The 13,005-nt window shown below is 36.3% G+C and overlaps 1 protein-coding gene across 3 annotated transcripts in view; it reads right to left on the bottom strand.

Annotated features, from left to right (window-relative positions):
* FAM184A (family with sequence similarity 184 member A) overlaps positions 1 to 13,005 on the bottom strand; it is a 114,630-nt gene that overhangs the window by 32,849 nt on the left and 68,776 nt on the right. For all 3 annotated transcript variants that reach the window (XM_060115121.1, XM_060115123.1, XM_060115124.1), the window contains exons 7-9: positions 9,165 to 9,326; positions 6,840 to 6,961; positions 6,222 to 6,372 (exon numbers count right to left, since the gene is read on the bottom strand). In XM_060115121.1, coding sequence (XP_059971104.1) covers positions 6,222 to 6,372; positions 6,840 to 6,961; positions 9,165 to 9,326 — 435 coding nt within the window. The remainder of the gene's footprint in view (positions 1 to 6,221; positions 6,373 to 6,839; positions 6,962 to 9,164; positions 9,327 to 13,005) is intronic.

The following is a 13,005-nucleotide window of genomic DNA, read 5'->3' as shown; positions in this document are numbered from 1 at the left end:
AGTTTACAAACATATTGGTATATAACTATTGAAATCCACTGAATTACAAGCTTTTAGAGGACCCTGCCTTGTTCATATTTTGTATCCAAAATGCCAAACTTGGTACCTGGCAAAGAGTAAGTGGTCAATAAACGTTTACTAGAAGACTAGATGAATGATATGGACTTTTATTATTGAGTTAGTTCTTACTACTCTCTGCCTTTTCCCCTTCCCCACAGTAACATAAGCAGTAATGAGAAACTTCTAGATAACGAAAAAGAAAGAAATTATTTAGAAAAAATATGTATATCTTGCATAAATCCTGTTGACAAAAGCCAACAGAATCTAAGACTTAGAAATGTAACCCTTCAGAGAAATGAACTAATGAGTATATTAAATATTTGTTCAGAAAATATTCATCTGAACAAAGACAGACTGCCAAGAGGGAAGCAACATACACTGAATGGCACCTATCTTGCCCTACTCTATTTTGTTCTCCATACTGCAGTCAGAGTTTTGAAATTTCAATATTTGAATGTGTCACGCTCCTGATTAAAACCTTTCAGTAGCTCCTCATTGCCCTTTAAAGTCTCAACAAGGCAAACAAGATCCGACCCTGCCTACCTCTACCACCTTCCTAGCTCTCTATTCCCCAGAACAAAGGTATATGGGGGCAGGCTGAGGGCCTCTGCACATACTTCCCCCTCTCCCCAGATTGCTGTTCTCCTTCTCCTCTTGGCCTGACTACTGCTTCTCTTCCAGGTCTCAGGTAAAGGATCCCCTACTCGAGAAGCCTTCCCCAAGTTCCCAGACTATGGTAGGTCCTCATGGTACATACACTTGTGTCCCATGGTTGTAATGAATTAATGTGTCACACTATTTCTATTTGCCTTCTTTTCTAGATTATAAGCAATGAGAAGGCAGAGATCATTACAACCCCATCACTGGTCTGACACAGTGCCTGGCATATCAGAAGCACTGAATTTTTGACATATGTCAAAATGTCATCAAATGCCAACAGATAGAATAAAATTTTCATTACTAACAAAAGAAATGTCATGTTAGATTTCTAAATTCCTTGAAGCAATATCTACACTAATCTTATGTTGCAATTCAAGTAAAATGTTAGATCTTAATAAAATGTTCCAAAATTAAATATTTAATATATAATACTGTAATTTCTTAAATTATGTAAAGCTTTTTCTAATATTAATTTCAAATATACTAATATCTAGAGAAAAGCAACCAATAAACCTAAGATTAGAAGTAGGAATCACAACTTCAATAATTCTCCTGAAGCAAAAAATAGAAGAAAAAGTCATGAACCACTGTTTAATATTTTAACTAAATTAAGTAATAACTGGCTTTTAAATGAAATTAAGGTAGAGAAAATCTAATACGTTAGGTAATCTTAACACTTCTCAGAGACTACGTCTTTAAATAACTTTATAATCCTACATCCATTGAATGCCTTCATATCCAAAATATTTTAATTCTTTTTAGTATCTTGCCATAGGAAACAGAGATAGATTAAATTGATTTATTACTACAATGCCATCTAGAAGTTCTTAAGTATTTTTCAGGTGTGTTCTGGGTCCTAGTACCCCTGAAGGCACAAACTGTTCTGCATTTCATCACAGTCCTACTATAGTATTTTGCAGAACAGATAAACACACACACACACTCAGTACACATTAAAACTACCCAGTATTTTAACATCTCTTTTAAAGTTAGGTATAGATATCATAGTTTCATCTCTTCACTCTCTTCTCCTAAAGATGTCAATATAAAAACTGGACAGACTTAAATTTGCAAAAGGGACTTTTTGGCAGGGAAAAGAAAATTAAATATTTTTTGATTTGCAAATTAATTCAGAAAGCAATTTAGTACTATTTATTTTAGAAGAAAAAAACTCAAGCAGAAAAATAACATAGGTCTGATAAAAGAGGATATATAACATAGTTGAAGTAAGAATGTCATTAATTTTTTTGACTGAAGAAAAATTTAAAACTTCCATATTTACTAAGGAAAACATTGCAAATTAACTTTGAATCCAGGAACTGAAGTAGGAACAATGAAGTATAATGGATGTTGGTTGGTTTTTGGTAGACCTTAATTCCATTCCACATTTTCTGAGAAAGCAAAATTGAGCCATGGCTGCTATTCCCACTCTCTGTTCTAGCTGGCTTTTCTCTTTTCTCCATGTTATTTCCCTTCGTCTTCCTGCTTCTTCTCCCTTTGACTTCCCTCTTCCTTACCCAAGTCCTCTATTTTCCCAGGGTTCAGGCTGGATCTCTGACGTTTCTTTTACATAGTTCCTGCCCTCCTAATTTCTAGGGAGAGGATTCTGAACCTTCAGGGTCAGCTTCACTGATCTCCTGGCACTGCTTAGGGCTTCCGTCAAGGTCATGGTTCGAATTAGCTGAGAAGAGATGATTATTCCAAGTCCTTTTCTAGTCCATCTACCTCAGAATCTGCTTGCAGCTATTCTTCCATTAAAAGGTAGTAGTTACTCATTTAAAATGGGCATAAAACTGATGAAAATATAATCTTTTTTCAACAGACAGAAATATGATTTCTAAAGAGAGAGAATTCCTTTCTTCCTAACATAAAACTTCTTAAAGAGTTAAGAGAGAGAGCCCGCAGCATGAGTCCTGAGCTTATAGTGCCAAATTTACTCCAAATTGTGCGTTCTAAGTAGTCTAGACCAGTGCTAATAGAATTATAATTCAGAGCCACATATGTAATTTTAATTTTTTAGTAGCCATATTAAAAAGAAAGTAAAATTATTTTGAGGCATATCTGTAACCCAATATATCCCAAATACTAGCATCTCAACATGAAATTATATAAAAAGTACTAGTGAGACATTCCATATTCTTTTTTTATACTAAAATTTTGAAACCCGGTATAAATTTTACACTGACATCTCAATCTGGATGAAGTTCATTTCAAGTGCTGAACAGTCATAGGTGGCCTGTCACTACCATTTTAGACAGCACTAGTCTAGAAATCAGAAAGCGGTCTGCAACAGCCTTAGGAAACTGGCTTTTCAGTCACTCTTGATCAAGAGCACTGATTTTAATGCTCTGTTTCTTATTCATGTCATTGTTCTTTCCTACTGAGTGTGACAAATGCCAAAATATCCTGGGACTGTAGAATCAATACGTCTAAAACCAAACTTACCACCTCAGCCCCCTTCAATGAAGTAGTTTGTCGTGACCTCCCTGTCTCAGATGATGATCTTCTTTTCATTATCCTGGTTTCAAATCCTGGGTCAGTTTTAACATTTCCTTCTCCTTTACCAAAGTATTCCATCAAATTACATGATTTGTTCCTTTACAATTTCTCTGGTAATTCTCAGTGAAATAAACTTGACTCAGGTCCTATTTGGGTAGAATTATTTGTACTTTATATATTTGACAACTTCCTCTTTGGATGCCGTGCCTCAGTTTTTCTTTATTCAACAACTACTGAGGGCTTACTACATGCCAGGCACAGCTTAAGCTGCCGGGGATGCAGCAGTGAACAATACAGATAAAGATCCAGCTCTCATGGAACTACATTCTAACAGGGAAGAGAATCAACATGATGCTATGTGGTAACAAGTGTTCTGAAGAAACACAAAGCAGAATAAGAAGACAGAGAGTGACAGAGGGTGCTCTTTAAAGTGGTCAAGGAAGATCTTTTTGAGGAGTTAAGATCTGAGCAGAGAATTGAACAAATTGAGGCACAAGCTATGTAGATCTGGGGAAAGAGGATTCTGTTTGGAGGGACTGGCAGATGCAGAGGCCCTAGGGTGGATTAAGCTTGGTGTGTGTGGCCCAGAAACTCCAAGTAGTCCAGTATGACTGTAAAAAAGGAAGGGAGAAAGTGGCAGAAGATGACACTGGCAATGCAGCCAGAGGCCAAATCACAAGGTCCGAATCACAAGGCTACTGCAGGCCATAATAAGAGTGTGGATTGTGTTCTAAACGCGATGCGAAGCCACTGGTGGATTTGAAGAAGAATAACTTCATCCAACTTAATGTTTTAAGAGCACCACTTTGGCTGGTTGGAAAGCAATTTGTAGGTAGGTAAGAGGAGAAGCAGGGAGACCAAATGTAGGTTCCAGGTGTGGTGCAGAAGAGAACTGCAAATGGCTTGGCCTGGGCTGGTAGTGCAGGAAGTGGTGAGAGACGGGCAGATCCGGGATTACTTACTCTGAAGGTAGAGAGCAGGAAGTGCTGACAGGCTGGCTGTTCAGCATGAGAGAGGAGGCTGAGCAGTAAGGAATGGCAGGGGTCTAGGAGGGGCGGGCTGCCTTAGGCTGGCATGGCAGAGGGGTGCATGGCACCGCCGTGATGACCCTGAATATGAAGCTGAGAAGGTATGTGCACAACCAGCTTGGTGAGCTGGTAGAGCTGCTGCACCATTGCTCCTACAGTACGAACTGTCCAGACCATTTATAAAGTCACTTACTACACAGTGACATTTACTGTAGGTATCTGTATACAAATCTTTCCCCTATTACACTGTAAATATGTGGAGAGTAAAAACTGTGTCATATACATCGCTATAACCAGCTAAATGACCTTGGGGCCTCAAAGTTCAAAATGGAACTTTGCAGCTTATCTACATTAATGTGTGTGCCCTACATATTTTAGAAGTGGCAAGAAAGGAAGATACTATAATTTTGGAAATGGCCTGAAGCAGCACAGAACAGTTTTACCTTTGGAGGCAATTAATTCTTGCTTATCTTGATATTTATGGTTAATCTGCTTTGAAAACTGATTTAAAAATTATTTCTATCAAGCTAGCAAAAATTGGAGCCACATGTAATAGACCTCGAACAAGATGCAAAGCTTTATGTCCCCTTGGGAATGAACAATGTAGACTAGGTATCCAAAAAAAAAAAAAAAAAAAAAAAAAAGACAAGACAAGAAAAGAATATCAGAGAAGCATGGATGAAATCTGACAATTTAATATAAGGAAGAGTAAATGAATAATGAATAAAATAATTTGATAGAAAACAGGTGGGAGAAGTGGTGGGCCCTCTTTACAGTGTCAAATCTAGCCAGAAAATGTCTATGTCTATACTTCCTGATTGAAAAACAAGGCGGACTTTTAAGGACGTTTTCCATTTTTATCATGTAGTTGAATTATATGATAAAATTAAATCTTCCAAAGTAAAGAACATCATAGAGGAGTAGTACCACTCTACCCAGTAAAACTTGTCCTTCTAGATCCCGAAGTAGAAATGTAATGTAAGTACACAGAAGGTAACTAATAAGCAATGCTAACATGCTGACCAACTTCTAATGAGAGTTGTTGTTTTCTTATTTTTGTTTCAAAGGTTTCAGATTTATTTATTCACGAAAGCTCATAAATATTCATGTAGGTACCCTTTCCAGAGTAACATTATAAGTTATTATGAAATACCAGTCACAAATTGGCAGGCTCAAAGTACTCTTGAAAGACACTGCACGTATGTACCTATGTAATAAATAATCTTACAAAAAGCTTGCCCTGTTTATTTTGAAATTCATCATGATCACAACAGAAAGATAATAGTGGATTTCTGGCACTACATTGCTGAGCTGCTTCTTGTCCAAGTTCTGCACTTGCTTATCAAGTGGTGACTCATGCAGTCAGTCCTATTTAATTACTGGCTTTGCAGGAGACTGTTAAGAATTCATAAATTTAGAAGTTGTGTAAATGAGTGAAAATGTGCAAATTCTTTTAATTATAGTTATAAATGTTCTGGAAATAACAAGCCGGACATAAGAAGATAGATTTAGAAAACCACCTTTCATTTATGTCATTTTGAAGCATAAGAGGCAACTTCCTGTTGGTGGGAAAGTAAATTACTCACTTCTGGTAAGTGGCTTTAGGAAATCAGAATAACATCTAATAAATTTTACCTTCCACTGCCCAAATGGTATCTAATGGCTTGGAAAAAGATGTTATATACTTGCAAAAAATAAAAGTTTTCCATTTAAAATCTTTAATGCATTCATTTCAACTATTAAACCAAAAAAACTGTAAGTGCTTCTCAGCATTTAGGACTGCAGATGTAACATAATTATTTAGCACACGGTTTCATAAGTTTATGTCTCCTTGATTTTATACATTTAAAAAATTTTAAGTTTGCCCTATGAAAAATGACAAAATACAGTGAATTAACATACAATGTTTTATATTTCTGTAGCTAGAGAATGTCAAGGAAAATGAACCTCCATAATCTACAAACTATTAATTACCTGGTTTAAGAGATCTTCTACTTTTTTCTGCCATGAATCCCTGGCTGCATTTTTCTCTCGCTCTTTTAACTGCAAAAGTTGAGACATTGCTGACTTTTTATCCTCTTCATGTTGAAGCCTTAACTCTTCGCGAAGCTTAGAACACTCTTGTCTAAAATAGAACAAATGCACTTAATTTGTGAAGAGAATTATTCCTCTCAATAACTGCAGTATAGTTGCTTGCAGGTTTTCTAAGCATTTAATTAATCCTCCTCAAAAGCCAACTCAGAATAAGAGGTGATTATTTCATAGTTAAGGATCATAAAGTAAATTGGTAACTTATCCAAGATCATTTATTTATCAAATTATTAACAGCAGAATAGGTACTAGAGCAATAAGTCCTCTGACTTCAGGTGAGTACTCTTCCTATGTTATAGTCCAGGAAATGAAATGAAAAGTAATCTATATTTAAGCAGAAAACGAGAATTCCAATTTCTCTACAATTAATCATGGGAAAAATTCATTAAAAATGCTGCTACTACAGCTTCAAGAATGAGACAATATAAGCCATATGACAGAAAACCATTTTCTTCAGCACGTCTGTATAGATAAGATTACATTACTGAGTAAAGAATGTACCTAAGGTTTTCAGTCCATTTTATCTCTAAGTCATGGGCCATTTTGTCCACTCTCAGTTTCTCCTCTTCTTTCATGGCAGCAAGTGTTTCTTCATGCTGTTGCCTTTCTTGTTCTAGCTCACTCTGAAGAATAAAAACTTTTCAATGAAGACTAGCCTTCAAAAGCAAAGTCACTGTTGCTTAGTTCAAATAACAGAGTGCTTGCATTATAACTTTTAAATTCTACAGCACAATAATTGATAGTGCTATCTATGACAATTACTTGAGATTTTTCTGACAATAAAATCATGGTACCCATTTAATATTTTAAATGCCCTTGTGCAAACTATATTTCATTAAGGCTTATAAGTTTGCAAATTATTTTAATAGTTTAAAGTCAGCATTAAATGAATAATCTTAACTAAATTTTTCGTATCATAGGTATCTAAGGATTCAATTATCTTCACCTGTACACACATTACATAGGCAGATACGCTGTTAAAATTCATTCCCATTCATATCAAAAGTATGCTATCTACAAAGCTTAAGCATTATCGTTGTATCTCACTGACCTGAGTAAAATAATCATGAGAAATTTAGGCTTCTATTTTCATCCTGTAACTTCAAACCGGTGGTCCATGGGTTTAGTGTTATTATGATATATATGAAATCCCTGTAGAGTAGCATAAATCAAGTGGTTTTCTGGAGCTTGGGGCTGGATAGGACCTGTTTGGACAACACTGGCAACCATCGATCCCTGCCAGCAGTGTAGCTGCTCTTAGGGTAACAATGGAAAAGGAAGAGATGATGGCCCATCCTTGTTAACACAACGACCCTTCCTGGATCACCCACGTGCTAGTAGCACATTGCAGCATTGTTGAGGGGCGTATCCAGATTGATGGGAAAGTAGCAAGTCAGGGCTGAAACTGTTGACCTGGCTAGTAAGCAGTAAGTATTGAAACCTGAATTCAGCCATCTTAGCCAACTGTCATTTTCACTAAGTACTCTGCCTCTAAGAATTATTTTTTTCCACCAAAGACAGTGTTGAATGGAGTAGAATTTCTCAAAGAGTATTTCTTTTACTGAATGCAAAGCACTTTATTAGACATTATTGGGGTGGGAAAAGAAGTAAAGAAAACACTTGCTCTTAAGCAGCTTACTCAAAGTTATGGTAAACTGTGATGCAGCACCTATATTTTCTCAATTAAATTTGTCCAGCAGAACAGAAAATGAACAGTTGATAAGGTTTTGCTTAAGTTTCTTATTATGTTCTACTATTTGATAGAAGAACAATGTAAATATGAGCAAGGAACTTAAAGAAATGAACCCAATGAACCCAATTCTAAGCTAAAAAAATCAAATTTGAAGGCAACATTTACTGAGTGCTTACTATCTTGCTAAGCACTGTGCTGTAATGGTTTACCTCAGTCAATTATGACAATAGCAGTGTGACGTGCATTAGCATCCCCCACCTCTCCTGCATTGTGTGAAGAAATTAAGACTGAGAAAAAGTAACTTGCCCAAAGTTACATACTAAGTGATAGATCCAGAATTCACATCCAACCAATCTGACTTCAGAGCCCACACCTTAACCATCTCTCTGAAAGAAAAAATAATAAATCTCTAGCTACTGTCCCCCGAGTTGTATGGTTCATTTCTCTACCTTCTAATGCAGTCTACATATTTGCTCTGCTTCATGACCCTGAAGAGGAAAGACGAATCTTTTCCAAAATCTGTAGGTCACAGAGAATCACTTAGTTGCTATACATGAGAGTTCAACTCTTACCAGTAAAAGAACTGTGCACACTAAGTGTTAACGGATTGAATCGTGTTTCCAAAAAGATATGTAGAAGTCCTAACACCCCAGTTCCTCAGAACGTGATGCTATTTGGAAACAGGGTCAGTGAAGATGTAATTAGGTAAGATGGGGCCACGCTGAAATAGGGTAAGCCCGTAATCCAGTATGACTGGTGTCCTTACAAGAAGATCTGAGGACACAGGAAAAATGCCATGCAAAGACAGAGAAAAGATTGAAGTTGTTCTGCTACAAGCCAAGGAATGCCTGGGGCTACCAGGAGCTGGAAAAGGCAAGGAAGGATCCTCCCTTAGAGGTTTAAAAGGGAGAACGGCCCTGATAACACCTTGATTTTGAACTTTCAATCTTCAGAACTGTGAGAGAATAAATTTCTGTTGTTTTAAGCCACCTTGTTTGTAGTACTTTGTTATGGCAGTCCTAGGAAACAAATAATAATTCTATATAAATGTGATGTTTGTAATAAACTTTAAGCAAAGTAAATTATATTTTTACCTTGCTGATATTTAGATTATAACAGGATAATGACATTACCTCAGCATTTAATAGAGCACCCTTGGTCTCCTTCAGCCTGCCTTTAGTCAAGTCCAGCTCATTTTGAAGTCTTTCCTGGGAGTCCTGAAGACTAGCAATGAGTCCTTCTGCAGAGCCAAGCCCTTGTTCACTTTTGCTTACCATTTCTTGGAGGTGGCCAATCTGCAAGTAAATACAGTACTTTTAATACACCTCAGTGTAATCGACTAGCAAACAGTCACGTTTGTTTTCTTAAAGTCTTTTCTTTAGATGTAATTTTACTGATGGATCTTTCTTGATGAATTTGGAAGAAGCACTCAACCATGATAGTCTTCATCTGTTGTTTTTTGAAAAGACCTCCATATTTATGATTTCCCTTTGTCATGGCAACCGTGTAAATACAAGGATACCTCAAGCTCCTGTGAATTCCTGGTTCTATCATATAATCAAATACTTATAAAAAAGAATTGAAGATAAAGATCATACCCAAGATTGAGAAAAAAAGGATCTTTTAGATAAAAATATTTTTAAAATTGCTCTTTAAAATTGAATCACTTATATTTCATTTGAGCCCTGTTCTCCATCTATTTATAAAAGTGATAGATTTAGGTCAATATTGATAAGCTGGTAAATGTAGCTTAAATTAGGATATGTTGTGATCTCTATGTTTCCATAAAAAATGTGTGTCTTGAAATTGTTAAGAGTTGAATTTACACACTCTTGAAATTAGGAGCTAATAGACAATTTGTTGATTAAGCAGACCTCAAGTAATGAGGTCTTTTATAACTATTATAAAATCAGTAAATGAAATACTTTAAATTATCTAGGAAAATATTACAAAGTAAAAATCTCATTTTTATAAAACAGCCAAGCTGATCAAAACTCTACAGAAATGACAACTGGTAATTAAAATATAATACCTGAATATTTCTCACTGTAAGTACAGACATCACAAAGAAAACTGAAAATCCTTCTTTAATCCCCTCTCTGACCCGAAATCCCCTGCCCCCAACTTCCTGTCTCCTTTCCATGAAAATATATGCACATGCTGAACAATTCCAGTGATGGTAGTATTTTATCTTGTTAGTATCTTTAAAGGGATGCCAACCTCATAAAATGAGCTGGGAGCTTCCATTTTTTTCTGGGCTCTGAAATATTTTCATAGCTAAGATTTACTTGTTTTTTGAAAATTTAGTATAATTCATCCATTAAAATCCTCTGGGTCTAGTGCCTCTCTAGAGGCATGTTGGACTATTTAGTTTCTTTCATGGCTATAGTTGGTTTGGCCAGGTTGTTCAACTACTTTGAGTCATTTTAGAAATTTAAATTCTCATATGAAGCCATCAGTTTTCCTTAAATTTGAAAATTAACTAGCATATTTGTAGATAATATTCATTTACAATACTGTAAAATTTTCTCTGTCACTGTATTTATGTCACATTTCCCTAGTCTACATAGATTACTTGTATCTTCTCTACTTTTTGTGTTCATCTGGCTTGCAGAATGTGTTTGTTCTGCAGCAGTGAATGAATGAATGAATGGAAGAAAAGTGACTGTTAACAGAGTTCAAGAGTACTGAATTTAGGAGAAAATCTAATTTCAAGTTCTGGGTCTGCCAGTATAAAGTAGCAGTAAAAATACCTACCTCACAGAGTTACTATGATAATTAAATTCAAGGATATATGGAAAAAGGTTCTTTAACTAGAAAGCAACATACAAATATTAGGTACCAATCAATACTCATACAATTTGCCAATCACCTATTCCACCCCTCCGTTTCTCCTCTCATAATTTTGCTTATGGCGTGTTTTGATATCTGTACAAATATTCTGTGTTTTTAATTCATGACACTGCCATCATATTTCAAAAAGCCTTCTTGGGCCTCCCTGGTGGCGCAAGTGGTTGAGAGTCCGCCTGCCGATGCAGGGGATACGGGTTCGTGCCCCGGTCTGGGAGGATCCCATATGCCGCGGAGCGGCTGGGCCCGTGAGCCATGGCCGCTGAGCCTGCGCGTCCGGAGCCTGCACGTCCGGAGCCTGTGCTCCGCAACGGGGGAGGCCACAACAGTGAGAGGCCCGCATACCGCAAAAAAAAAAAAAAAAAAAAAAAAAAAAAAAAAAAGCCTTCTTTGTCCTTGTATTTTTGTCACTTGAGTTTTGTATTTTATTTATATTTATATTCATGATTTAATATTATATTTCAATGCTTAGCCCACCTGGAACTTTTTTAGTACAAGGTTGAAGAAAGAATCTAACTTCATTTTCCTCTTCTCATCCATTTACATACAGTCTTAAAAAAGCACTGTCATCCACTATGATTCAGATTAAACCTATTAACTCTGGCCTCCATCCTACTATTCTACTGACATTACAGGTAAGTCCTCAGAGAACTCTTGATTGCATAACATTTTCAGGCCTCATAGTCTGATCCTACTCACTGTCTGACACTGACACTTCCACCCTCTTGCAAGTATCTGCTTTCATGCTTTTCTGATATCCATTAATCCTTGTTCTCATGCTTCTGATTTCTCCTTTTCAATCACTTTTCCTGGCTCTGTTAATTCAATATTGGTGCACTTCTTGTTACCAGCAATCTTCTCATTAGCTACCCTTGGGTAAGCTCTTCTACTTAAATGGCTTCCAGACTGCCTGATCTTTAGCTCCAAGCCTGCACACTCTACTTAGTTCCAGCCTAGATGTCTCACAATCACCGCAAAGTCAGCATAGCCAAACAACTCAATGTCTTGCCATCCAATGTAGTTTTCCTCTACAAGGAAGTACAGATTCCTATCTTCCAATAGTGGCATTATTATCTGTCCAAATACCTAAGCTAGATACCTGCGTCACTTTCTACCACTCACCATATCAAGCCCTATAAATTTTATTTTATTTAAAAATTTTTTTATTTTTGTATTTTATTGACATATAGTTGATTTCCAATATTATATTAGTTTCAGGTACACAGCATAGTGATTCAATATTTTTATAGATCGTACTCCATTTTAAAGTTATTACAAAATAATGGCTATATTTCTCCATGCTGTACAATATATCCTTGTAGCTTATTTTATACATACAGTATACCTCTTAATCCCATACTCCATCTAACCCCTCCCCCCCATCCCTACTGGTAACCACTAGTTTGTTCTCTATATCTGTGAGTCTGTTGCTGTTTTCTTATATACGTTTGTTTTCCTTTTTTAGATTTCACATATAAGCATTAACATAAAGAGTATTTGTCTTTCTCTATCTGACTTACTTCACTAAGCACAATACTCTCTGTGTCCATCCCTTGTTGCAAATGGCAAAATTTCATTCTTTTTTATGGCTGAGTAATATTCCATTACATACATATTGGGTTGGCCAAAAAGTGCCTTCAGCTTTTAAGTAAAAATAAAAGACACATTTTTCATTTTCACCAAGAACTTTATTAAACAATATATTCACCCTTTTGTTCCACTACCTTCTGCCATTTTTCAGGCAACTTCATAATTCCATCCTCCCAAACCTTTTTATCTTTTTGAGCAAAGAACTGTTCCAGGTGCCTTTTACAGTCTTCCAAGGAATTGAAATTTTTTCCATTAAGGGAATTTTTTGTAAAGACCGAAATATATGGAAATCCAAAGGTACAACATCTGGTGAATACAGCGGATGAATCAGAACTTCCCAGCCAAGCTGTAATAGTTTTTGCCTGGTCATCAAACAAACACGTGGTCTTGTGTTACCCTGATGGAAAATTATGTGTTTTCTGTTGACTAATTCTGGATGCTTTTCGTCGAGTGCTGCACTCAGTTGGTCTAATTGGGAGCAGTACTTGTTGGAATTAATTGTTTGGTTTTCCGGACGGAGCTCATAATATAGGA

This window comes from Mesoplodon densirostris, chromosome 12 (assembly GCF_025265405.1).
Source record: "Mesoplodon densirostris isolate mMesDen1 chromosome 12, mMesDen1 primary haplotype, whole genome shotgun sequence".
In the NCBI taxonomy this organism is placed as follows: Eukaryota; Metazoa; Chordata; class Mammalia; order Artiodactyla; family Ziphiidae; genus Mesoplodon; species Mesoplodon densirostris.
Note: the sequence above shows the minus strand (reverse complement) of the source record. Positions and strands in the feature narration are given on the sequence as shown.